This window comes from Culex pipiens, chromosome 2, assembly GCF_016801865.2.
Source record: "Culex pipiens pallens isolate TS chromosome 2, TS_CPP_V2, whole genome shotgun sequence".
NCBI classification, from domain to species: domain Eukaryota; kingdom Metazoa; phylum Arthropoda; class Insecta; order Diptera; family Culicidae; genus Culex; species Culex pipiens.
Window position 1 is genome coordinate 75,422,134 of NC_068938.1, and position 26,339 is coordinate 75,448,472.

General features: G+C 40.4%; 3 protein-coding genes across 3 annotated transcripts in view; 1 reads left to right on the top strand and 2 right to left on the bottom strand.

Moving 5' to 3' along the window:
- Positions 1 to 13,109, top strand: part of LOC120421117 (polypeptide N-acetylgalactosaminyltransferase 5) — a 37,279-nt gene extending 24,170 nt beyond the window's left edge. Inside the window, exons 7-9 of the mRNA XM_039584277.2 lie at positions 5,851 to 5,990; positions 8,780 to 9,013; positions 9,082 to 13,109. Coding sequence (XP_039440211.2) covers positions 5,851 to 5,990; positions 8,780 to 9,013; positions 9,082 to 9,264 — 557 coding nt within the window. The 3' untranslated portion in view covers positions 9,265 to 13,109. The remainder of the gene's footprint in view (positions 1 to 5,850; positions 5,991 to 8,779; positions 9,014 to 9,081) is intronic.
- A 6,103-nt stretch (positions 13,110 to 19,212) lies between these two features.
- On the bottom strand, positions 19,213 to 20,231 carry LOC120421114 (60S ribosomal protein L37a). Its single transcript, XM_039584273.2, has 3 exons — positions 20,073 to 20,231; positions 19,701 to 19,829; positions 19,213 to 19,633 (listed from the first exon to the last, which is right to left on the bottom strand). Exons 1-3 carry the CDS (start codon positions 20,073 to 20,075, stop codon positions 19,496 to 19,498), a joined length of 270 nt encoding a protein of 89 aa, XP_039440207.1. The 5' UTR covers positions 20,076 to 20,231; the 3' UTR covers positions 19,213 to 19,495.
- Positions 20,232 to 21,176: 945 nt separating this feature from the next.
- On the bottom strand, positions 21,177 to 25,170 carry LOC120421111 (uncharacterized). Its single transcript, XM_039584270.2, has 3 exons — positions 24,857 to 25,170; positions 23,822 to 24,795; positions 21,177 to 23,763 (listed from the first exon to the last, which is right to left on the bottom strand). The coding sequence occupies exons 1-3, from the start codon at positions 25,115 to 25,117 to the stop codon at positions 21,246 to 21,248; spliced, it is 3,753 nt and encodes a 1,250-aa protein (XP_039440204.1). The 5' UTR covers positions 25,118 to 25,170; the 3' UTR covers positions 21,177 to 21,245.
- Between the last annotated feature and the right edge of the window lie 1,169 nt (positions 25,171 to 26,339).

Here is a 26,339-nt window from a genome sequence, read left to right on the forward strand (position 1 = left end):
CGGAGCCAAGCATAAAAATTTATAATATAAAAAATGCTTGAACAGTACACAAAATAAAAAGAGAATTAACCAAATAAACAAAAATTCTAAAAAATGTCTAATTTTTCAAGTATTTTTTTTTTCGAATTCGAATAATTATATCTGGAGGAAATGAGGTTATTTTAAGAATTTTGAAAGTTTACTTTTTTCCAGAAATAATGGCTTGTTATACATAAACAATTAAAAAAATGGATGTAAATATAATTTGACGTAGTTTCGTAAACAATTGATAGTATTCAGGAAGAAAACACTCTCAGAATATTTTTGAAACTTATTATTAAGATGATTTACAACATTTTCACAACAGAAGACAACGATTTAACAATGAAGCAGATAAAAATCTAAAAAAATGTTTTAAAAATTTTGTATTTTGCCTAGTTTTGGTAAAATTTTGTACTATTTAGAGAAAAAAATGCCCACAAAATCTTTTTGAAACTTATTATTTAGGCGATTTGGAATATTGTCATTAAAAAAAACTACGATTTAATTATGAAGTTCTAAACCAAAGTCTGTAATTTATGTAGTTTTGTTAAAATTTTGTAGAATTTAAGATGAAAATACACACATAATGTTTTTGAAACTTATTATTTCAATGATTTGAAACATTTTCATAGCAGAAGTCAACGATTTGACTATAAAGCAGATAAAGTTCTAAAGAAAAGATCAAAAATCTCTATATTTTACGAAGTTTCGATATGTAGTATTTATGAAGAAAACACATTCAAAAGGTTTTGAAACTTATTATTAAGATGATTTGAAACAATTGAAACAAAACTGCGATTTTCTATGAATGAGATGAAGTTCTAAAGGAATGTTCTTTTTCCTGTATTTTATGGTATTTTGTAAAAACATTTAAGTATTTTTAAAAATACTGAAAATGTTTTGAAACATTTTTTATGATAATTTTAAACAATTTGATAAAAAATCAAGGTTTTTATTTTGAAGCATAGTAGTACTTTGATAGCAATATTGTGAAAAATATTGAACAAAGTTTTTGATATAGTTTTGAATATTTTCATGCAGAAAAAGTGTGTTGTTTTCAGAACAAAGTTTCTGATGCTTTGAAAAAAAAAATTTAAATTACAGGCCATGGTATCAACAGTTGAATGAAAAAAGGGTTTTTAAATGCATTATACACCTGCCCAGTTGTTTTAATTATTGCGAGAAAAAAATTTTATGTGGTGCTGTACATTGTCATTTCATAAATGTTCAGAATATGTTGGGGCGAGCCCACACATGCTAAATATAATTATCAATGCAGAAAAAGGGACATTTTAGATTGTTCTCAGTTGATTAGACTTCTATTTCCATCTACAGTAGTTGTTCGGTAACTGGGCGTTGTTTAACTGGGCTGCTTTTTAACTGGGCGCTCGATAACTGGGCCGTAGCCCAGTTAAAAAGCAGACAAACGTCAAAAAACCAAAACAAACCGAAATGACCGAGGGGTTAATTGATGCAAAAGCATGTTCAATAAATAATAAAAACTTTTTTCAAACTTTTATTTCATTTCAAGTCACAATTTAAGACATATGAAAAGTAAACATCGTTAATAAATTTGATTAACTTTTATTTTTATATTTCATCAGGAAAATATTATGCATCGGTGTTCCCCTCGTTATTTTTCGTTCAGCCCAGTTAGCGAGCAGCATTCGGTGACTGAGCTACGTTCTCAGCCCAGTTACCGAACAAATACTGTATTTCTATTGACATTTTGATGTTTTTGAAAATTTTTTGTTTTGCCCCTGATTTTCAGACCAACTTTGAAGGAGGGAGGGGGGGGGGGCACATGACCTTTGAAAAATATTTGCAACGGCCTTACATAGTTTTAAGGGTTTTGCTAACATTTTAGTAAAGTTATCAAGTTTTTGCTGCGTGGCAAAAATGTCCCCGCTAGAGTCGCTTTTCGGAAGTACACGAGGGAAAATAATTGCACCGACTAATTTAGTCGAAGATCAATTCCAGCCCAAATCAGGAATTTTTAAGGTACCCTTTTCTCGATCATCTCCGATTTCAATGAAACTTTGTAGACATGTTATCCATTTTTGTGTATACACGGAGAAAAAAGAGTTCCAAAAATCGTGAACAAGTGTTCATGAATATGGGAACCACGAACAAATTGTTCAAATTTCATGGTACGTTTTTCAAAATCGTACCATGGGATTTGAACACTTTGTTCGAGGTTCCCATTTTCATGAGCACTTGTTCACGATTTTGGGAACTCTTTTTTCTATGTGTATGGAGCCAGTTACACTCGATAATGACATTTGAGAAGGGCGTGAGTGTTTTAAATATTTTTGCATTTCGTAATTTAAATATCGCTGTATCTCGAAGCCATTGCACCGTATCAAAAAGTGGTCAGAGGCAAACTTGTAGGAAATTTGACGGGCAATCCGAAAGAAATACACTGAAAGAAAAAAACACGTCACTTTTACGAGATTGTTTGATATTTAAGTTTAAAAGGGAAATTTGAAGGTGAGCCCACGATATTTTTTCGTTCAAAATTTTTGTGAAAATAGCCTGAGATGTTACAAAAAGACTCACGAAAAATGCAAAAAAAAATGCATCCTAAAAAAAATACATAAATCATTTACTGAAAACGTTTTTTTGACGTGCTCTAAACGTTATAATTTTCAAAAACCGAATACGGGAATCGATTCCCAGACAATTTTACATAAATGTCTCCATATTGACCATTGTCCTAAGTACAATCCTTGTAAAGTTAAAAAATAGGTTTTTTGGTGGTTTTTGGCAATTTCTATCTAACAGACTTAATTTTTCAGTTTCAAAAATATTTTTACTGGAAAGCTCGTCCTAAAAGTATGTCTTTGACCACATTTCAATTGGAAATATGGGCTTACAGATATAAGCTAATAACATTGCTCATAACTGAAAACAGAATATTTTTTTTAGTGTCGTTCAGTGGATGGTACCCACTGAGAATTTTGGCTCGAGCTTCGACTCGATTCAGGCTCGATCTCAAGCCAGATCGACTCGAGGCTCGAGACAAAATTCTCAGTGGGTAGTAATTAGCTTGGATCACAAAAAAACGAGTTACATATTTTGAAAAGTGGCCAAAGACAATCTTATGGGAATTTGGACGAGCTTTCCGGTAAAAATATTTTCGAGGCTGAAAAATCAAGTCTGTCATATAGAAATTTCCAAAACCATAAAAAAAAACCTACTTGTTGAACCTTTTTATTTTTAATACCGCTGTAACTTCACAAGGATTGGACTTAGGACAATGGTCAATATGGAGACTTTTATGTAAAATTGTCTGGAGAATCGTTTCCCGTATTCGGTTTTTCAAAACTTTGACGTTTAGAGCACTTTAAAAAAAAACTTTTTCAGTAAATGATTTTTGTATTTTTTTTGGGAGAGTTGCTTAATCCTGCATTTTTCGTGAGTCTTTTTGTAACATCTTAGGCTATTTTCACAAAAATTTTGAACGAAAAAATATCGTGGGCTCACCTTCAAATTTGCCTTTTAAACTTAAATATCAAAAAATCTCATGAAAGTGGCGTGTTTTTTTCTTTCATTGTATTTTTTCGGCAAGCCCATCAAATTTTCTACAAGTTTGTTTCTGACCACTTTTTGATACGATGCAACGGCTTCGAGATACAGCGATGTTACAAAATGCAAAAATATTCAAAACACTCACGCCCTTCTCAAATGTCATTAACGGGCTCCATATACACAAAAATGGCTTAATGTCTGTACAACCGATTCCCTATTTGACGAGGAATTGCTCCGAAGCAATTTTAGGATTGATCAAATTGAGATCTGCAAAGTTCTAAGCTCATCTGGAGATGCGGACAAATCTCTGGAGATTCTGTAAAACACAAAAATGTAAAAATAATTGAACCGTCTCTTAAGTCCGGTTTTCCTCTTTTCTCTACAGGTATCCTCTTTAAAGCTTGACCCATTAAATTCCAAATATTTGCCCTTTTTCATCCAACACCACACCATTCATCCATATCAACGTATTTCCTGTTCCTAATTCAACAGATGTTCAATTTTTCCGGACGACTTCCCTCCATCAACTGTGGTGGTGGAAGCTTTTAGCAGTTCTTTAAAGGTTGCGCGTTTAAAAATACCTCTACAGGAACAACTTTCCCCCTTACGAACAAACTGGGAAATTTATTTTCATTGAGGTTATTTTGTGAGGTTTCTTTTTTTCTCCACACAATCCTTGATTGTTTTCTTAGTTGCTGCAAACTGTTTGATAAATTACCTCTGAACAATGCCATTCAGATTGAAAATTTGTTTTTAAATTAAAGTTTCCCTTTAATCTGGGCTAAATTCTCCCAGCTTGCTGATTGTGATTGCGTTTTTCCTGGCTTGTCCTCCCCTTCTAGTGTGTGAGCAAAGGAAAAGTCGACTAACGACAACTGAATTCTGACATCAACCATTCCCATTCCTATATCCTGCCTGTCTGTCTGTTCTGTTCTGTTCTGTTCTGTCTGCCAGTCGACTGAGTCCTGAGTGATGATGAATAAATCCCGTAAAGACCACTCCTTCGTCGTTTGTGGCACCGTCGTCGTCGGTGGTGACTCTTGGTTGTCACTTTCTGTTGGCGTGGGATCTATCTGCTTTTGGGGGGTACCTGCGAGTACCGCATCTACCACACATGTGCCATGGTGCTGCTCTCCGAGCTTTGCGCTTGTAAATCTAATAAATTGCGTCGCGTCAAGTTAGATTGTTGTAATTTCGTTTGGCACACGGAATTGAATTGAATTTTGGATTTTAAGCATCGCACGTGGGAAAATGTAGATTCTGCGAGTGAAGAATGTTGCTTAAAATTCAAGGTTCATCAAATTCTATATTTTTTGCATTGAATTTGTTTTATATTAGAGGGTAACATATTAAAAAAAATCTTTTTTTTTGTTGAAATCAAATAAAATATTTTGTCATGCAAAAGCTTCCATTAGATATTTCGCTGTACCACGTAAGCTTCTTGGAAACAATATTGCAAATCCTCGCTCAAACTGAAAGCTCAGTGCAAATAAATATGCAAGGATGATGCAAAACAACAAAACAATACCGCAGCAATGCAATATTTCACCGATTGGCTGAAAAAGCACGAACCATCGATTGCACTTTTTTTGCTCTCTTATTTTCGCTAACGCTTCAATCTTTATTTTATTTATTCATTAATGCATAGTCATCACATTTATTTGAGCGAATCCCCTCTATCTCTATCTCTGCAGAGTTGCAGATGCAATATGTCCCGTTCCATTTGGTTTTCGGTGGAAATCTGCATACAAATAAAAAATAACAGTGTTACTACAACACTCTGATGCACTGTCTACTGTGATTTTTCCAATTTTCCTTTTTTTTTGTTATTGTTGTTTTTTGTTTGTCATAATCGCATCGCGCTTCTTCCTGTGCAACTACTGTGTGTACCCATTTGATGGGGTAACTCGTCAGTGATTGACACTTTCAAACATTGTATATTGAGTGTGTTCAGCTTTTGTCCTGCCCCCCGGCCCCAATCCGTGTTTGTTCCCAATCCGGCAGCCAAATCCGCTTTACAACTTGTTTACTTCCTTTGCGCAGCGTGTGCTAGTCAATATTCATATGTGCATTTTTATTGTTTCTATTTGTGTTTCTGTATTCATGTTGTTTTATACACTCACATTTCGCCTGTTTTCCCCCTCTCGCTCACACACTTTATCATAATGCACTCACCAAGCAAATAAATTTAAAAAAATCACCAGTTTCCTCGATGTTTGCGAATCAATTGTTGACATAATTCTTTCTTTCTTTTTCTACCTTCCTTGGATGTATTTTTTTTCTTGTCTTCAAATCTAGGAGCACGCAAGGCCTCTGCCGGGGACGTCAGCGAACGGAGGGCACTTCGCGAGAAGCTAAAGTGCAAGAGCTTCCGGTGGTACCTGGAGAACATCTACCCGGAGAGCCAGATGCCGCTGGATTACTACTTCCTGGGCGAGGTTTGTATTAAATTATTCTTTCAATTTTTTTTAAGGTACATACTTCCTCCTTTTCAAATCTTAAATCGAATGTTGAAAAAAATCTTGTTCGTTTTTTTTTTTCAATATTTTATGGAACGCAAACTATCAAAATCATTATTTATTAGAGTTATATAATACTGAGCTCACGCACACTAGCACACCATTTGTTTTGCTGGCCGGTACAAAATTTAACCTCAATCTTTTTCGTGTACGTACAAGCAATACTTGCGCACGTACCGCATTGTATAATTTTGTCTCATTTTGGTTTATTTTGAACATGAAAAAGAAGGATTTTAACAGCATATTGGAAAATACACTAACCCTCTCTCGTCCATGGTTTCTCCAATTTTTCATGGAGCTTTAAATTGCAGGTGTTCATGTAGAATGTATACTAACATCTCCCGAAAATTCATCAAATTTGGTTAAGCACAAGCAAAGTTACAGTGTGAAATGTAAACAAAAATGGGCTAATTTTAGGGAAATAAATAAGACCTGTTTTCGAAAGCCCGTAAAAATTACCAAACACAAAATTTTATGAAATAAAAAATGTTTTGCTACCATTTGAACCTTGGACAAGAACCCCTGTGAATAACATTGTGAGTTTGGACCGGTTTTAAGTGTTTTTTAGTCTTTTTCATTTGGTGCACCAGAGCACCACCACAGAGTAAGACAGAGTCACTACTGCCATTTGATTTTTGGTTCCACTTTGTGGTACATCGCAGGTACATCGCAATTTTTAATAGCATATAATTTCATCGGGTATTTACTTTCTGTTGACAATTCAACACCCTCACCTTCAATAACAGCTTTTGAAAAAAAGTATTGCAAAATAAGTTTTATGAGTATTGCAAATTGGCGAATTGGATGAAAATATGAGCGAATCCCTAGGTATTTGTCGGTGTTATAAATGTTCCAAACTAGAATATGAAGAAAAACGTGATAAAATAAAAAAAATCCGTATTTGAGAGAAATTGAAATCATTTTTTAGTTTTTTACCCCTAAGTTGTACGCTAGAATTTCGCAATTTTGCCCGAAATTTTTTAGTTTGGATTTTTAAATGTGAATGAAATTTTGTCCATCCCTTTTTCCATTTGTCAGTAGAAGCCATTTTGCATCATTAGTTTTTTAATATAAGGCTCCTTAGGCGTAATCCATAAAGTATGTCACGCAAAAATCGGCCAAAATTATTATCTTGTCACTTTGGGTTTTGGTCTAAGTTTGGAGGTCATAAACAGAAATTAAAAAAAAGAAATACAGAAAAATTTCCTGCTTTTTTACATTACTTTTTATTGCTTAAAGTTAAACTCCCGAGATACGTTTTTTTCTAGATTTTTGATATGAAGAAAAAGATTTTTTGAATTCTGAAATCAAGCCTAACTCAGAAAAATGTCGTGAAAATAAAATCAATATAGTTTCCAAGAAATCATCATTTAAAAAAGTACGGTGACACCGAAAAAAACATATTTTTCACAAATTATGAACACTATGAGGCTAATATCGTAAAATGAAAAATAAAAAAAAATATAATGAAAACCCAAAATAATTTAAAGGGGGGCGCTGTGGTGCAGTGGTTAGCGGTTTCGGCTGCCGATCCCTAATGTGTGCTCAGAAGCCCGCGTTCGATTCCCATCCATCTCCTCTGGGTGGTCTGTGTTTATGCTGTTTAGTTAGTTGATTAAGTCTGAAAAGACGGTGTTTTAAAATAGGCATAAATGCTGGAGTTTTAAAATTAAGAGTGTTAAAAAACACCTGAATAGCAATAAATCAGCAAATTAAGTTTAGTGGACGGACCATTTAAAAAAATCCAGAGTTCTTCTCTAGAATCTCGCTTTTTTCGAAACCGAAAGTTTTTTGAAAATTTTCTTCAAAATTTACCTACTTGAAATCACTTCATCAAAAAAGTTTAAAGACACATTCGAATGCATAATTGGTTAATGTATTAGTCTCTATTTTTGGCCTACTTAGCCGAGCGCTCTTTTAATTTGATGTTTCAAAGGCAGCCATGCTTATATTACACATTATATTTTTAATGCTAATGCTCGTACGTAATCACATTTTTTGATAAAAATATTTTATATCGCTGTATAAGCCCGTAAAACCAAAAACATTTTTTGTCCCTATTTTAAGTCCATTGCTCCTAGGATACGACCTTCTTTGTGCCTATTGTCGACCTAACATCTGTGTTTTTTTTTAATCTCGAAGCACTTGGCGAACTTTTTTGACGTAGGGGAAGGTGGGGCAAGTTCACCATACTAATCTTTGGCTCAAAAGATTCCCTTTTCGGTCTCAAAAAGTACAAAAAACGAAGATTAAAAAAATGGGAATTTAAATTATTGCGATGATAAGACCTTTGCAAATATTTTTTTAAGTTTATGTTTCTGTACTCTGCCGAAACCAAAATATAAAAAAATATTTAAAAAAAAAATACAAGCGAAGTTTTCAACATTTGAATAAAAATTGATTTCTTCTAGATTTCTAGAACAAAGTTTATTTTAGGTAGTTTCTGAAAGGACACACGATGTTGAACCAAACTGCATTAGTAACTCAAAAGTGATGAAAATGCATATTGGACATTTATGCGAACAGGAGCAATAAAGTTGTTTTACAATAATTAGTTTTTCAAAATAACTAAGTGCATAAACCTACGCCTTAAAATTTGAAATTTTGTATTATGTAAAGTTGCTTCTTGACCCCTTTTCTTTGTAGCTGCGTACTGACTAAAAATCTTAAAGGTTACAGTTTTAAAACCAATATTACAATATCCCCAGATCCGCAACGAGGAGTCCCAGAACTGCCTGGACACGATGGGCCGCAAGTCGAACGAGAAGATCGGCAGCAGCTACTGCCACGGGCTCGGTGGCAACCAGGTGTTTGCGTACACCAAGCGCCACCAGATCATGTCCGACGACAACTGTCTGGACGCGTCCAACGCGCTCGGGCCGGTTAACCTGGTCCGGTGCCACGGGATGGGCGGCAACCAGGAGTGGGTGTACGATGAAGAGGTTGGTCTAGTTTAAGGGGGTGTTTTTGCGTGGAGTCATGCAAGTGTAAGTTTTTTGTTCAATTGCAGGAAAAGACTATCAAGCACGTCAACAGTGGCAACTGCCTGACGCGACCGTCCGTGGACGACCCGTCGACGCCGCTGCTGCGGCCGTGCAACTACGGGCGCGGCCAGCAGTGGCTGATGCAGTCCAAGTTCAAGTGGCAAGCTGGCCACAACAACCGGATCAGCCACCACGGCGAGGACAGATAAAATCCGGCGGATGATGACCGCGTCACTCGGCGGAGGATGAGGACCAGCAACAGCAGCAGCCAACGGCCATCGAGGACTGACGAGGACAACCGACGACCACGACCGTGACGAGAAGATGAAAATGTGATTCCTAGTAAGCTCCTTGACCCCCTAAATGATGTTGCACGGGGAGCACGGAACGAACCCTTGGTTTTTTAGTCGATTTATATCTGTGTAAGGTGAGTTAGCGTGTAAGACAGGTTTAGCAGCAGAGCGAGGCGTGTTTCTTTTTTTTATTATTGTGAGGATAAATGAGCATCCCGAGAGAGAGAGAAAGAAAGAGATATTAATTAGGGCGATATTACGGAATGCCGCGCGCGCCATTTATGTTGAACTTATTCTGCGAAAACAGGAGCGAATGCGGTGTCGTATGAAAGAGGAATTTATAGCTAGAGCAAGAAAAGGCGAAGGACTAAGGTTAGCATTGTAAATACCAACCAACAACCATTTAGCACACACTGAATACTAATTACGGAAGTCTTACGTCCCTTTTTATTTTTTCTTTAGCTCCATTTGTAAAGAATACCGCATCAAACTGTGAAAGCTCGTGCAAGAATGTCCAATTAGGCTCACTCACATGCGCCTCGCTGCCGGACAGCAACTCCGGCAAAGAGACAAACTTCGTGACGCTCGATTAACGTTCTGAATCGAAAGTAGAATGAAAATTACAGCAACAAAAATATGACGCATATCATGTGTAGCGGGAGAAGCCGGGAAAGCAAATCAATAAATATCTCTGCGATGCCGTTTAGACACAGAGATAGAGCGAAGAAGCGGGAAATTGATACCGGCCTTGTCAGCGCGCCATCCGGTCGAACGTGGGACGGTCGTTGGCAGTGACAGTTTTTCTTATTTCCATTTTTTCCCAAGAATGTTAACTGAAAATGCCGGGTGCAGCTGACTGACGATCTAAACGAAATTTGATACCGAGAATTTCGTTCTTTTCCGTAAAAAAAATTGTAGAATAACGAATTTTTACTAGGCCTCCCCCAACTACGTCTGTTGAATCCACTTCTTCCAATTGAAATTTAAACTCTTTGAATTTTCCTGTTTGTTGCATGAAATTTAACAAATTAAAACAACAAAATTGAAACGAAAGAAGAAAAAAATCATGGACCATTTGCATTTAAGCGAAAATCACTCCAATAAAAAAACAACTCTTGAAAACGTTACACGAGCAATTTTTCATGATAAGCGGGAAACGATTTTTACTTGTATTTTTTTATTTGGTTAAAACTTTGTGGGGTCCTATGGAAAGAAGCCAATTTGCATTTTTAGATGTCTACGAAAGTCTTCATGAAATGTTGGCAGCTGTCCGTTCAAAAAAAAATATAAGTACATGTGTGAGTGTGCAATCAATCCTATATTGGTTGGCCGGCTACGAAATTATGGAAAAATATGTTTACATTTTTTAATTGATCTTCAACAAACCGTTAAAAATCTTTTTTTAATGCTTGTTGCAGAAGCCCTAAAAAGACAAGCTATGATTTAATAAATAATCATGGACAAAAAATCTCGGTGGCACGATTTAAAAAAAATGTTTTCGAAGTACAGTCCAGACTCGCCTCGAAAAAAATTTTTTTCACTTGGCCCAGAAAGCCTTATAGGCAATCAACTATTCAAATTTGACTAAAATGGGGTCGCAAAACTCAAATTTGTAAGTTAAAAAATAAAAATTTGAAGTCCCATGCAAACTTTCGGATAATCAAACTTCGAAAAATCGGGTCTTGACTGTATTACAAATGTTCTCATTGTTGTCAAAATTAAATTTATTAATTAAAATTTTTACTGAAAACTTTTTTGATATTGAATACATTGTTTTTAAGTTTTAGCTGCTCCAGGTTTTTTTTGGGTCAAAAAAATATATCTTTCACTATTTAAAAAAAAAAATGTTAGGCCGTTGCAAATATTTTTCGAAGTTTATATTAACCTTAAAATGACAACACAAGGAGGCGGTAATTTAACATAAATAACAAATTGTGTTATTGAGACGTTTGAAAAAATAATTCTTAAAATAACAGATCCCAATAACAGAAAAATGTATTAAAAAATAATAAGAGGCCTCCAAAAACCACGTGGACACTTTTTTGGTCAACTTTTTTTTTTCTTATTTCTTCGTCAATGGTTTATTGGGAGTTTTTCTTATTATTTTTTTTTTGTTAAGGCCGTTGCAAATATTTTTTAAAGTTTATGTCACACTTCCCTTCAAAATTGGTCAAAAAAATCAGGGGGCAAAAATATTTCTTTTTACTTAGGTGTTTGGGAAACTAATGATTGCAAAACAACTGGACAGGTGTATAACGCATTTTTAAACGCTATTTTCATTCAAATGTTGAAACCATGGGTCGTAAATTCAATTTTTAAACATTTTCATTTTTGCCCCCTTTTTCGACTTTGATCAGAGTCGAAGGACATAAACTTCAAAAAATATTTGCAACGGCCTAAAAAACAAAAAAAAAGTAGATTTTTTAAAGAACGTTACTATTTCCTCGGAAATGTTCTTATGATTTATTACCTACAACTTTGCTGAAGACACCGAATTGATCCGAAACCCCCTAACAAGATACATATATTTTGCGTAAGGACAGCTGCCAAAACTGGATGAACAAACCAATGAGGCTAAATGACTTTTGGACTAAGGGAAGACCCTCATAAGTTTAAGACTAAAAAATAAATAAAGCAATAAAAATCTGTTTCCGACTTTCTGGGATTATTGCTCACATGTAACTCGTGGTGAGTTTCCTGCTCACCAAAATGTACATAGGAATATTAAAAAGAAAATCATAGCAAATAAAGGTGTGACGCTACTGAAGGCAAAAAAAAGAAATATCATTTACCAGTAGCGAAACAGCAGATCCGTTAGTGTAACACAATCGAAGTGATAGTTTCCAGAAACTAATAGGTTAAATTTACAGAATTAATAAAAAAAACAACGTAAAAACGCCCAATATCAGCCGGAAACAGAGCTTAGTAATTTTATAATTTGTGTTGCGTCGTGTACAAAAAATGAAACGCAACATTATCGTTACACGTGCCCCCTAAAACCTTAGTTTATGCAGCCTTCAATCTGATTGAAGATTGCGCCTAGTTGATAGTGAAAGAGCGGTTTACTTTTATTTCTTCTTCCCTTTCTCTTTTAATTCAGGTGATGGTGTGCAATTTATTTTTCCTTCTAGGCTTAGTTTATTATTTAGCCAGAGTGTTTATTTAAAGACGAATCAGAGTTTTAAGCAGAATTTTAGACAGAGCAGAAAAAAAAGCAATACGCAACACAATAAAATTCAGCAAAAAAAGAAATGTCAGCACAGGTTCTTTCATACCTCAGTATTACTACTTCCAAGAATTACGCAGCAAATGCCTTCCACAACCAACAAGTAAAACATAATTTGCGCATTAAAACATTCCTCTCCTCAGATGGTGAAAGTGTGTTGCTGGGTGCGTGTTGAAATAGTTTTCCTAACTACATGATTTCGCAAAAACTAACGCGCACGTGCACTTAATCACGTAGAACCGATCCGTTGTTTTAATTTAATAGAGTTTCCGCTTTTTCGGTTTGCGCAAGAAAGTTAATAAAAAAAGAAAAGATGACCGTATATCAAGACGTGAAAAAACATGAAATGTTTGTATAAATAGAAGGAAACGACACATTAATTTAATGAACTAAACCTAAATCAGATGAATGAACCCTAGAACAGTAAATAATATTAACTAGAATTTGTGCGATCTGCGATGGGACGAACGAATGCGGCAGTGCGAACTATGAATGTAATTTTTGAAACATAGAATAAAGCTAAATGAAGTTTTTTTACGAACGTGTCGTATCTTTATCCGAAATCCAATTTACCTAAATCAATCTGAGGTCTGAGATTCCAAAAAACTGTCCACGTGGTTTATGGATAGTCCCTTCTCAGTTCTCCTAAAAAAGGCGTTACAACTCCAATAGAGGAACTAGACCCTTTCTCAGCCTATTTCTATTATCGGCCTATCAGCACTTTGCTCATAAATTACAGCTTAAATAACAAGTGTTTGACTGTTCCAAAGTAATAAATAGCTCAAATAAAAGTGAGCAAGCAACTCATCATTGTTGATACACCTGAAAATGATGATTTAATAGTGGAAAACGGCAAAAGTGATGAGAATTGGTCAAACAGCTTAGTGTGATTAAAATGGGTATATTTCCCCTACTTCTAATTTACGTGAAATTGTTCGAGGATTCCGAATATGACAAAATTGGGACGAAAAAGTGCCGTCTTCTTGGCCTACAGGGCAAAAACTATCGTTTTAAATTGTTTGTTCTGGAAAAATTTAAAAACTATGAGAAAAACTGCGATTGGCCAAAAAGTTAATACCATAGGCTTATAGTGCATGAAATTACCTATCTTTTGACCTATGAGAGTATGGGTGTTGGAGGCTGTTGGAAAAAGATATTAAGGCTTTAAAAAAATCAATTTTTGACAGTAATTTGCAAAAGCTAATAGAAAAAGTCAAACCAATCCTGGAAGTCTATGGCTCATTTTGAAGTGCTTTAAAAAACCTTTTGAATGCATCTAAGAGAGTTGGAATTGATGAAGTTTTACGGAAATGCGAGCAATTTTAAGATTTTTTATGTTTTTTCGACCTCAAATTTCAAAGCCCGTTTTATCCCACTTCCCTTTGTCGTAGAGGGCTCATATTTGGCATGAGTTCATCTCATGCATAGACAAACAAACGCTGAAAGATTCAACCAAATCGGAGCACCTTGATACGACCTCTAGAACAAACCAAGCCGAGGTACCAACCTTCTAACAATTATGCAACTGTCATTGTGCTGATAAAAATAACACAAATTTGCAAAGAATTTTTTCATTGTAATCCGAGCATTCGTTGGTGAAGGTTGTCTGAATCAACATGACTCGTCGCGTCCCGGCGCAAAACGCCGGCAATATTGCCCTACCTGCGGCTCAAGCAGGCAAAAAAGTGGGAATTTCCAAAAGGAAGGTTGAGGCCTCAACTGATGGCCAAAAACCGGGGATTTCCAAGAGGAAGGTGCTTTTGGAAGTGACATCGAACAGCAAAAAGACGAAAAAGAGCGACGGTACTGTACCGATGGATGAGGAGGAGGAGAACTCTTCGTCGCACGAGGAGCAGCTATTGAAGAACAACAAGTTTGCTGGACTGCCTGACGAGGACCAGGTAGCGGAAGCAAAGGAGAATGAAGTGAAACAGCGAAAGGAGAAACTGCCTCCTTTTTATGTGCGGCAATCAGCAGCAACGATCGACTTTCGAGCGGGGCTGGTTGAACTCATCAAGTCTGGGAAAGTCCTAGGCAACATTCGTCTGTGTCAGGACGGATTTAAGGTGCTGGTGCAATCCAGGCAGCACTATCAACTGGTCAAGGATTACTTGACCGAAAACGAGGCGGAGTACTTTACCCATGATGTCGTCATGGATAAGCCGTACAAAATCGTCGTCAGAGGTCTGTACGACATGCCAGTGGAGGAATTAGCTGCCGAGCTAAAAGTTTTGAAACTGGATGTGTTGGCCGTGCACAAAATGAGCCGACGCAACAAAGACATCAAGTACCGTGACCAGCTCTACCTGCTGCATTTGGCTAAGGGATCGACGACGCTTCCTGAGCTGAAGGCAATCCGAGCGGTTTTCAACATTATCGTGTCGTGGGAGCGATACCGACCAGTGCATCGTGACGTCACACAATGCTTCAACTGCCTGGGTTTCGGGCACGGAGGTAAGAACTGCCACCTGAAGCGTCGTTGCGCCAAATGTGGTACCGATGCGCACATCACATCCCAGTGCATCCAAGATTCGCTGGTGAAGTGCCTCAACTGCAACGGTGAGCACTCGTCAACCGACCGAAAGTGCCCCAAGAGAGCTGAGTTCGTGAAAATTCGGCAGCAAGCATCGACGAAGAATCAGCCTCAGCGTCGTAGAACTCCTCCAGCCCTGGTGGAGCAAAATTTTCCACCTCTTCAACCGCGACGCCAGGTCCCGAACTTGGCACCGTTGCCGTTGGATCCCAGGAAGAGAGCTGAGATGAATCATCCACGGCCGGGTTCCAGCCAGGAGCCGAGACCGCCACCACCGGGCTTCAGCCAGGAGCCAAGACCAACCCAAGAACCAGCAGTTGAGGAAAATGGTAATGATCTTTACACCTCAACCGAACTCCTCAATATTTTCAAACAGATGTCCGCTGCACTGCGTGGATGCAAAACCAAGACCCAGCAGATTGAAGTGCTGACCTCGTTCGTCATCCAGTATGGATCGTAGGTCCCTCAAGCTGCTGAATTGGAACGCTTGCTCCATTAGGAGGAAGAATTTAGAGCTGGTGGATTTTCTTCGCGAGAAGGAGATCGACGTAGCTGCCATCACGGAAACTCATCTGAAGCCCGGTGAAAAAGTTCATCTGCAAAACTACAAGATCGCGACGCAGCTCGACAGGACCGCCTCTGGAGGAGGAGGTGTGCTTGTCGCTGTTCATCGTGATCTCAAGCCACGCCGGCTGCCACACTTTAAGCTGGACATCATCGAGGCCGTTGGAGTGGAAATTCCCACTTCGGTTGGCCCAGTACTCTTCATTGCTGCATACTGCCCACGTCAGGTGAATTCCAGAGATGGTTCAGCAGCAAAACTGAAGGGCGATATCCAGAAGCTGACACGGCGGAGCGCAAAGTACATCATCGCTGGTGACCTCAACGCGAAGCATGAAGTTTGGGGCAACAGCAGGAGGAATCGGAACGGAGTGATTCTGCACAACGATCTGCAAAACGGATACTACAACGTTGTGAGTCCGGATCGTCCAACGAGAGTGGCTCGGTCTGGGAATCACTCAATCATCGACTTCTTCATTACCAATATGGCTGAGAACGTGGCTCATCCTGAGGTGTTTGAAGAGTTGAGTTCTGATCACTATCCGGTGGTTGTGGAGGTTGGAGCTTCCGTTACTCCGCAGCGGCAACCAACCCGGAAAGATTACCACAACGTTGACTGGCAGCAGTTTCAGCAAGTGGTAGACAGCAACATCGACTATGATCAACACCCGGAAACTTCTGTTGATATTGATCGTTCGCTGGAGGTGATCCAGCAGGCTATCAACCAAGCAGAGGCTGCCAACGTTCGGGAGGTTCCTGTTAATTTTAAGGTAACTGATATTGACGTAGATACTAAACACTTGATTAGACTTAGGAATGTTTATAGGAGACAATATCAACGGACAGGGGACTATGACAAAAAGATTTCAGTGAACAATTTGAACAAAATCATACAAGACCGACTTGACAATATCAGAAATCAAGAATTTTCAAAACATGTAAGCCAGCTTGGAAATTATTCAAAACCATTTTGGAAACTTTCAAAAGTTCTTAAAAACAAACCAAAGCCTATACCTCCTCTTATTGTTGAGGATTCTCATTTGATTACATCCGAGGAAAAGGCAAATGCACTTGGGCTTCATTTTGTTAGTTCACATAATCTTGGCGCTTCCATGACCAGCCGTAAAGAAACATCAGTTGCCAATAGTATTTCAACAATCAATGACTCTACCTTTGAATTTCCTGCAGATTCCCATGTTTCTGGTGAGGAAGTCAAAGTTGCAGTTAAACAAATGAAAAATATGAAAGCTCCAGGCTTTGATAACATTTTTAATCTAGTGTTGAAAAAACAGAGTGATCAGTTCTTTCAACATCTAGCCAATATTTTCAATAAATGTTTGCAACTTGGTTACTTCCCCACCAATTGGAAACTGGGCAAAGTCATACCAATTTTGAAGCCTCAAAAAGATCCAACATCGCCAACAAGTTATCGTCCCATTAGTCTTTTGAGTAGTCTGTCCAAACTCTTTGAGAAGGTCATCTATTCAAGGCTTTTGGATTTTACCAACGATAATAATATAATTTTGAATGAGCAGTTTGGCTTCCGAAAGGGGCATAATACTGCTCATCAGCTTACGAGAGTAACTAAAATCATCAAGCAGAACAAGCTTGAGTCTAAATCAACTGCTATGGCTTTGTTGGATGTTGAGAAGGCTTTTGACAATGTTTGGCATTGATGGCATGATGGTTTTCCAATGTATCTTATCAAAATTATCCAGCACTATCTTTCGGAGAGATCGTTCAAGGTTTTTCTGAATGGGATTGCTTCTGGATTATTCAACATTGATGCTGGGGTTCCCCAAGGAAGTATTCTTGGCCCACTTCTGTACAATATTTTTACATCTGATTTGCCTACTCTTCCTGGTAATGGTGTGTTGTCACTTTTTGCTGATGACACTGCCGTTATTTATAAGGGTAAAATAACCAGATATTTAGTTGGCCGTCTTCAGAAGGGTCTTGACGTTCTTTCCGAATACTTTGGCGACTGGAAAATTCGCATAAATGCAGCCAAAACTCAAACCATCATTTTTCCACTTTCCAAATCGGCCCGATTTGTCCCAAAGGATGATGTTTTGATAAAAATGAATGATGTTTCGATACCCTGGTCAAAGGAAGTTGTCTACTTAGGTCTCATACTTGACTCGAAACTTTTGTTTCGGCATCATGTAGACAAAATATTGAACAAGTGCAGCATTCTCATCAGGTGCTTGTACCCTTTAATTAACAGAAAATCAAAGCTTTCTTTGAAAAATAAGTTAGCAGTATACAAACAAATAATTTACCCCGTTATTGAGTATGCAGTACCTGTTTGGGAGTGTTGCGCTAGAACTCATAAATTGAAGCTCCAGCGTGTCCAAAACAAGGTACTCAAAATGGTTTTGAATGTTCCTGGCTGGACAAGATCAAGTGAGGTTCATGAATTAGCAGAAGTAAAAACGTTGGATCAGAAGATTCAAGAGAAATGTTTGAAATTCAGGGAAAAATGTGCTATATCTGAATACCCCTTGATTCAAGGATTGGTTTAGTTTATGGTAAGTTTAAATTAGTTTTAGGTTAGGTTATGTTTTCTTAACATTTTTTTTTTCTCATTGTACCTAGTGTTACAAAAATGATAATTCATATACTTTTAAAGTTATGAAAATGAACAGTGTTTAAATCACGAAAAGCAAACTAAAGCTGAAGAGCCACAGCTGACCACTTATTATGTAAACCAAATGTAATTATTATAAGAAAGATTCAATAAAGTATATTTAATTCAAAAAAAAAAAAAAAAAAAAAAACACAAATTTGCACACAAAAAAAAATTCGTCAATACTTAGAAATTTTAGACCGCTGAAAACTTCAAGCATTTCTGGCAACCATCAGCTTGCTTGGTTGCATGAGCGTCGCGACGCCTGCCACAATCTTTTCTGCAGGAGCAGCAAGTGTTGCCAGAAGAGAGTGAAGAAAAAGTTGATGTTTTCAGCGGCGGTGTTCTGTAACATTTTAAATAGTGAACAAATCTTCTCGCACTCTTCAGCAAAGTTGTTCTCTGGAAAACTGACGATGAGCTCATGAGGTTTTTGAAAAATGCAAAAATCGTTAACCTTCAGGAAGTCGCGTGTTTTCGCCTTTCTTACAAGTGCCCTTTCAAACTGTGTACGAAGTACACGTAAGCGACCTCCGGTGGGTTAAGGAGCTCAAACCTGGCAAAAACTGAAACGCACCGTTTTATGGGGTTAAATCCCATTGAAACTTCAATGTCAAAGTCAAGCTCATATTTGGGATTCGGGCTCAGTACACCTAAGGGATCATGCATTGAAATGGCCGCAAAATTGACCCGGTTTTTACATCCTTGTGCTTTTACCAACCCTTGACATTTTTGCCGTAAAACCGTTGTTGATTGTAGATCATTTGTAGAGAGTGGATATTTTCAAACATTTTCAAAATGATCAAACGGGACTGATGTTGTAGAGCACTTAGCAGAATAAATATCAATAACAACATTCGATGCACAATCTGGATTTCTCTCTTTCGAAGCAAATATCAATTCCATACGCCAGTGTTGCTTTTTGGTTACGTTCCTCCCACGGATGGACACCGAACGTTTTTCGCCTTTTTATTTTCTCTCTTTACCACATTCACACACACTTGACGTTCAGCCGGGACGACATCCTCCGTTGATTTGTTTACACTTTCTGTCCGGGGTCGGGAAAACCTCCCTCCCGGTTTTATAACAAGAGTCGTTTTGGGTTGAAAAATGTCAACAGCTGGCAAACGGCATCAACGAAAAAACGGCGCCTCAACAGCAGAGCCGACAAGCGCCCGGCGGACACAGTCCTGGACGCTTACAGCTCACGCAGACGACGGACAGCCGAGCGCACCGAGGCGGCCGCAGTGGTCGAGTACACCCAGGCACCGCCGGCGACGACGCGCTTGCATCGCTTGCAGGACCAGATTCCGACGCAGGAACGCTTCATGGCATCCTAAAGGAGTGAAAGAAAAGAAGGGATTCATTCCTGAACCGTGGAACATGGTCACTTCGGAACCTACCTTGCCGCAGAATGTGCAGGTGTACTTGGCGTGTTGGGTGATTTCCATCTTCTTCACCATCTTACGCAGGGAGGCACCATAACGGGTACCATACTTGCCGACGATTCCAACTTTCCTGGTACGCTTGGCCTGTGAAGAATCGAGCAGAAAAGGATCTTCAATATCTTTGTTGACATCGGAACGGTCATAACCTAGAAAAACACATCCCCTCACTGACATACACACACACAATCACACACGCAAAAATTGCCACCGATTCCAGGTCGGTCAAATTTAGCCCATTTTCACGCCAATCAGCCGCCACACACACCCCATCCGGCACCATTTCGGAACGGGCCCGTCGCGGGCCATCGATTCCACACGCTCACTAACCATTTTATCGGGTTTTTGTCGAAATTGATTGAATTTCTTAAGCTGACACGAAAAGTGTGCAGTCTCTTCAATCGAAGTTGACGGAAAAAGAGAGAGACAAAAACGAAAACAGGCGGAAGTTGATGCGCTGTCAAACGAGGGGGGCAGCGATGCCAGAAAGAAGTAAACTGTAGCGGTTGGCGGAATGTCTGTAGCGATTACTTTAATTTTCTTCTAGCTGTTAAAGTTTTTGAAACAATTTTAATCATTAATAATATTAACTGATTTTTTATTTGAAAACTCATATGACATTAGTGAGATATTAGAAGTATTTCGTTAATATAGAATAACATCAAAATGTTTTTTAAAAGTTTGCACTGTAAACAGCTGTTTGCATCATTATTACAGATATATTAATGATTGACACCACTGCTTTTGTGACTTTTTGGCTGCGTACTGGCCTGTGTAGCGGAAAGGTATCGTCCGCGAACGGACTCCAATTGAGGATAATTCAAAAATTACGTTATCTTTTTAACATGTAGGGGAACAGCATCTAGTTCCAGCGTCAGAAAAGCAAAGCAATCCACTTTAACGACCCCCGGGTCTTTTGTGGGCGTTGTTGCAAGTTTCTGCTCATTTCTAGGCATCCGAAGGTTATGTGTGAGTCACCCAAAATCTCTTTTACGCAAATGCACCGACGTTTTACTTCCCCATCCGATAGAATGCACCGAAATATGTTTAACCGAATTTCATGAAATTAAGGGAGATGAATACACTCACCCCCGGTGGTTGGTCACTTTTTCGTTTGACACTTTTTTAGTTTGTACCCCGTTGGTTGGTCAAAGTCAAACTAAAAAGTGACCAACTGTCACTTTTTACAAGGCGCTTACGAACACTATCAAAACAAACCTTTGGTAGTGAGTGTGAACTCAGTGTAAAAGGGGCGTCAAACTAAAAAGTGACCCCGATCGTTTGACAACAGTTCGTGTCAAACCATCGGGGTTTGAGTGTGGGACATAGTTTCGATACTTTGTTGGTGCTTTGTAGTAATCATGGTCGGTAGAGGAGTCAAAAAAAACCGTTTACAAATAATACCATCAGACAAAATAAAACAAAATCGTGTATTAAATTCAACAAAAACTGATTTTATTTCAACGAAAGAAAGCAACTTCCTTACTAACCAACATAACAATATCAAAGCTCAACAACCCCGTCGCCGTACCATTCCTTCATATGGACTTCAACGAACGGAAAATTATCCTGTTCTACAACTTCCTCACCGCCAGTACCCTCCTCCACCGCACTCCCATACTTCCGCGCAAACTCCGCTATCTTGCCCTCCGACAACGGCGCATCCACGTGTTCGCTCCCATCCTCCACCAGCAGCTCAAACAGCCCCGTCACGGTCAAGCACACGCGACATCCGTTGCCAACGCACTGCCACTTGCAGCTGTCGCCGGACTCCGTGATGAACCGTATCGTGTACTTGTGCCGCCCGTAGATCAGGAACGGAATCGGCCTCAGGAACGACGGCTGCACCAGAAAGTGGAACGGCTCGGTCGTCTCGGTGTACGCGTTCATGATGGTGCTTGGGCCGCGCGGGTAGTAGAACAGCTCCCACAGGTCGGCACTGTGGTTGTGTTTGGGGAGTTCGGGGAGGAATGCGCGCTTTCCGTCGTGATCGAGGTGCAGTTTGGCTCGACACTTGCGGATGGTGGAGAAGTTGCACCGCCAAAGCGAGTGGGTGGCCTCGGACGAGCTGTAGTTGTACTCGAAGCCGTCGTGGGCGATTTTGGTTTGGTCTTGGTGGAAAAGTGGTTGAAAGTTGCGGTTGGGGTCTTCGGTTGCGAGGATTCGCTGCAGGGTGGAGTATCTTGGCGGGAGGGCTTCGTTGGGTGGGGTGGGAGGTGTTATCGGGGCTTGGGGGTTGTCGGTGCCCGTGAGGGATTTGAGTTCTTGCTGGGTCAGCGGTTCGTGATGCGTGTGCGGACCGTTCCTGACGGAGATGATCTTCATGGTGTTGGAGATTCGAGCGAAACATTTGCACTGCGTGACGTGGCATTTCCACTTGCTGACGCCGGCATTGTTGATGTTGTACAGCATGTACTTGTACTCTTGGTAGATTATGCCTCGATTTTCGCGGTACTCTGAGGTGTAGCTGAACAACCAGCAGGGCATGTGCTCGTCCTTGTCCTCGTCGAAGATTTGCAATTTTCCCAGCTCGTGCGAGAAAACGGCAATCTCTTGGTCCGAGTGCGTGTGCTTCTTGGTGTCGTCCGCGACCGTGACCATTTTCCCGTCGGCCTTTAGGTGTAAAAGGACCTTACACTTTCGCGCGCTCGTCCAGACGCAACTCCACACCGAACTTCCGTCCGGCGAGCGTGATTTCAGTCGAAAGTTTTCTCCCTCGTAAGTTACGAGAAATTTGTACTTGGTTCGCTTCACCTCGAAGTTTCGCTCCGGATCTGGTCGGGCCAAGGTAGCTAGAATGTTGCTGGACTCCGGTTCCGGCAGGATCTCCAAGCTTGACTCGCCTAGCGTGGGATGGAGCAAGCTCCGTTTGAGCATGTGCTGCAGTTCGGACTCGGTCATGTCGGCGTGGTTGTGACTGCAGGATATCCGTACGGATTGAAATTGACCTTCGACGAGCGCCTTTGCTTTGCAACTGCCCCGAGAGGTTTCCTGCCACAGGCAGATCCACTGACTCGATTCGTTCTGGTCCAGCGAGCCGAACGCGTAGCGATGTCCACGGAAGACGAACCCGTACCCGGTGTGGACGGCCTTGTTTACATCCGACAGCACGTAGAACGTCTCGAACTGGACGCGGTCTTCGTCCCAGATTGAGCCTTTGGTGCACGGGTAGGAGAGCAGCTTCTGCCGGAAGGAGAGATTCTCCGTTGGTTGTGGAGTCGCGCTAGGTTTGCCCTCAATCAGTTTGCCAAGTTCATCGTCCGACAGTTTTTCGTGCGAGTGCTCGCCTTTTTGTACCATCTCGTCAAAATTGCCCTTGGTTATCAACAGCGTCCGGCAGGAATGCTTTCGCAAACAACACCAGCGAATCAAGCCCTTCCGGTTGATTTCCTGCATGATGAACAGGAAGCCTCGAAAGCACACGAACCGACTCTCGTAGTACAGGGAAACCCGACTCAACAGCCAAACCGGCTCACCCCCCACCATCCTCTGCCCGATCGGATAGCTCAGCACCTCCATCGGTTCCGTTCCGTGGCTGTGTCTTTTCCTGTTGAACGGTTCCAGCCGCTTGGCGTCGGCGCCCAACTTCACCACAACCTGACAGTGCTTCAACGAGTCCATGATGCACTTCCACACCGTAACTCCACCCTCCAACCGACCATAGTAACGATGCTCGTACCCGTCCTTGCAGAGCTTAAACTTGGCACCGGTTCGCGTGACCTGGAAGTTCCGCTCGGGATCCTCCTCGCCACCGAGAATCCGGAATATCTCCGGTTGCTTCTCTTTCGTAGCCGATCTCATCAAGCTCAACAGGTTCTTCTGATTAGCCACTTCGCGATCTTCGGCGATTCCGGTTACACTTGGATTGTCCCGCCGAAAAGTGGTGATCGCTTCCGTGGATTCCAGATCAATGCCGGACGAGGTCAACGCCCAGTCGATTTTTCGCTGAAGCATAGCTTTGTGCGTGTGCTTTCCCTTTAGTTCAGCCCGCTCGAAGATGCCGTCGATGAGGAGGGTTGCCCTGTGGAGGATTGTAGAATTGACCTTCCGATTCCAACGAAGAACCTGTCATCACTTACTTGCAACGATGCTGTCTTAGTTCCGAACAATTCCACTTGCTTCCGGAGCCGGTCAATAAGCGCGATAGGTAATACTTGAATCCGTCCAGAAAGATGGTCCTGGTGTTTTGGTATTGCTTGGAATCCCCGTAGTAAAACCAGAATTCCTTCTCCACCTTGTTGAACGGCATTTTGCCCTTTCCAGCGGGGCATTCCATCAGCCTGTCCAACCTGGCAGAGTGATTGTGCCTGCCAGTCGTAGAAGCAACCATTCCCAAGGCATCAATTTCCAACTTTTTTCTGCAGGTTCGAAGGCGCTGCATGGCGCAGTTCCACCAAGACTTTCCCTTTAATTGCATGGACGAGAACTGGAATTGGAAGCCTTCGAATGCAATCTTCAACCTTTCTCCATCATCTTTGAGCACGGTGAAGTTACGGTCTTTTCGATCCGTCCCAAGTAAAGCAACTAACTCAGGTTGGATGGTCTTCAAGGTGGACTTCTCCAGCGGATCTTCACCATCCTCAAGCGAACAATCCGAATCAGACACATGCATGTCCAGAATCTCAGCCAGCGCTCCCAAATTCGACAGTTCCGGCTTCTCTTCCTGTTTGACATAAACCGATTCCGGCAGCAGCTCCTTGCGAAACGCCACCAACTCCTCCAAGCTCTGAAGGCAAATCCGGCAAATCTTGGTCACCGAGTCCCACAAGTTTATCTCAACGTCCAGACACTCCCGTATCATAGCCAGCTGCTGCTCTTCCGAGGCACCTCCCTCCGGGTACAAATCCATCAACCGACCACCAATTTTCAAACAGAACCGACACACCCGAACTTCCGCGGGGACATCATCCCCCAGCTGAGCTTCGTCGTCGGCCATCTGATTTTGAGCGTACTCGTTGCACTGCAACGCCCGACTCCGGAAGGCATCGTAGCGATCCAGCCGCGTTAGACACGCGCGACAAATCAGTGCCTCCGGATCGTGTTCCGTCGAAATCTAAAAAAAAATCCCTTCAACTGAGATTCATCACACCACAAAAAAACTAATAACAACTCACCTCAACTCCGAGACACCGACGAACCTTCTCAACCGTACCCGTCGGGGCACACTTCCGGCCACGGCCGAAAAGTGCGAGCAGTTTGACGCCGGTGCTGGATTTGCACAGTCGACAGAAGGCGGTCACTTCTTCCGGTGGTTCCGGCTTGATTTCGGCGGCCTGCTGTTGTCCGAGTGCCGGAAACTCGACGAAGCTGTTCCGCAGCCGGTCCGTGAGTTTGCGCTTCCGGCGCGAGCGGTCCATGTTGGGCGGAGGAAGCATTTAAATTTTCTGGAAAGGGTTGCTTTGTTTACACCGTTTACACACTTTAATAAAGGGGATGCTTGGGGTAAAACGGACGTAGACAATTTCTAAAAATTCAAAAATTGAATGTAGATTGTTAAAGACGGCGTAACGTCACGATTTTTTTTTTAATATGTCTCGTATTTTTCAAAATTGGGTTCTAAAGCCCTATGTCAATTTTTATGTACAACGGTATAAAACACGGTCAAAAACCATTTCTGATCACTTTTTTTTTTATTTTAGGGAGCGTTCTTTTATTACGTAACGCAGTAGGGGGGGGGGGAGGCGGGGTCGGAGGCCGTGTTACGCTCCATACAAAATTTTTAAAATTTGTATGGAAATTTTGTTACGAGGGGGGGGAGGGGGTCTAAAAGTCCGATTTTTCGCGTTACGTAATAAAAGAACGCTCCCTTAATGCAAAAAAAAATGAAAAGACAACATTTTTTCGATGGATCAACTATGGTCCCCTTGGAACGAGCTGTCAAGTAGGAGCTTTTCGGTCAAGAAGGACCGCGAGGTTAATTTTTCAAAATTTATTTAAAAATCCATTTTAAACTATTTGTGGTCGTACAAAGGGTCATTGTACTCACAAAAATAAGCCTTATCGCTGTAAACAATAATATCAGCAATCTAAGCTTCGTTTTAGGACCCAATTAAGATATTATATATATATTGTATATATTCCGATTGGAAGTTGAATTTTGTTTAAAGGCTAGTATTTATGTAGATCGGAAGGAAATGGGTCAAGAAACAGCTTTACAAATAGCAGAACAAAGGAGAGGGAGCGGCTTTTCTTCACCCTCTCTGACTTCCTTGCGCTAGAGAGCCTATATGGAGAGGCGAAATGTCACTCTCAGGGTTCCAATCGAACTGTCAAATCGGGGTTCCAATCGAGCAACAAGATCATGCAAGAACAAGGTTGGAATCAATTAAAAATAGTTTTGGCAAAAAACGAGACTTATAACAATTACAAGTATTGTAAAACTGTTGTTGATAATAATCTGGTAGTTCTTGTTATGTTTGTGCTTGTTCGGTATAAGGCTTTCTAGTCAGAAATTTACCAACACATTCAAAGTATGTTTACATGACAGCTGGATGTTTGTTTGCATCAGGTTTCCTATCTCTTTCCAGCAAAATTTTTTTGTCAAGCGACTTCTAGCTGGTTTATTTGACTGACTGCCCGATATTTCAGCCAACATAC

Bases quoted from the DNA above. Each gene is read 5' to 3' on its own strand.
- LOC120421114 (XM_039584273.2), bottom strand. The intron at 19,634-19,700 runs GTAGGTTCCGAA...TCACTCCTTTAG, and splicing joins CCTGCACATTCTGCGGCAAG to GATGCCATGAAGCGTTCCTG.
- LOC120421111 (XM_039584270.2), bottom strand. From the start codon at position 25,117: ATGCTTCCTCCGCCCAACATGGACCGCTCGCGCCGGAAGCGCAAACTC. The intron at 24,796-24,856 runs GTGAGTTGTTAT...ATTTTTTTTTAG, and splicing joins GTCGGTGTCTCGGAGTTGAG to ATTTCGACGGAACACGATCC. The intron at 23,764-23,821 runs GTAAGTGATGAC...AATCCTCCACAG, and splicing joins CTAAGACAGCATCGTTGCAA to GGCAACCCTCCTCATCGACG.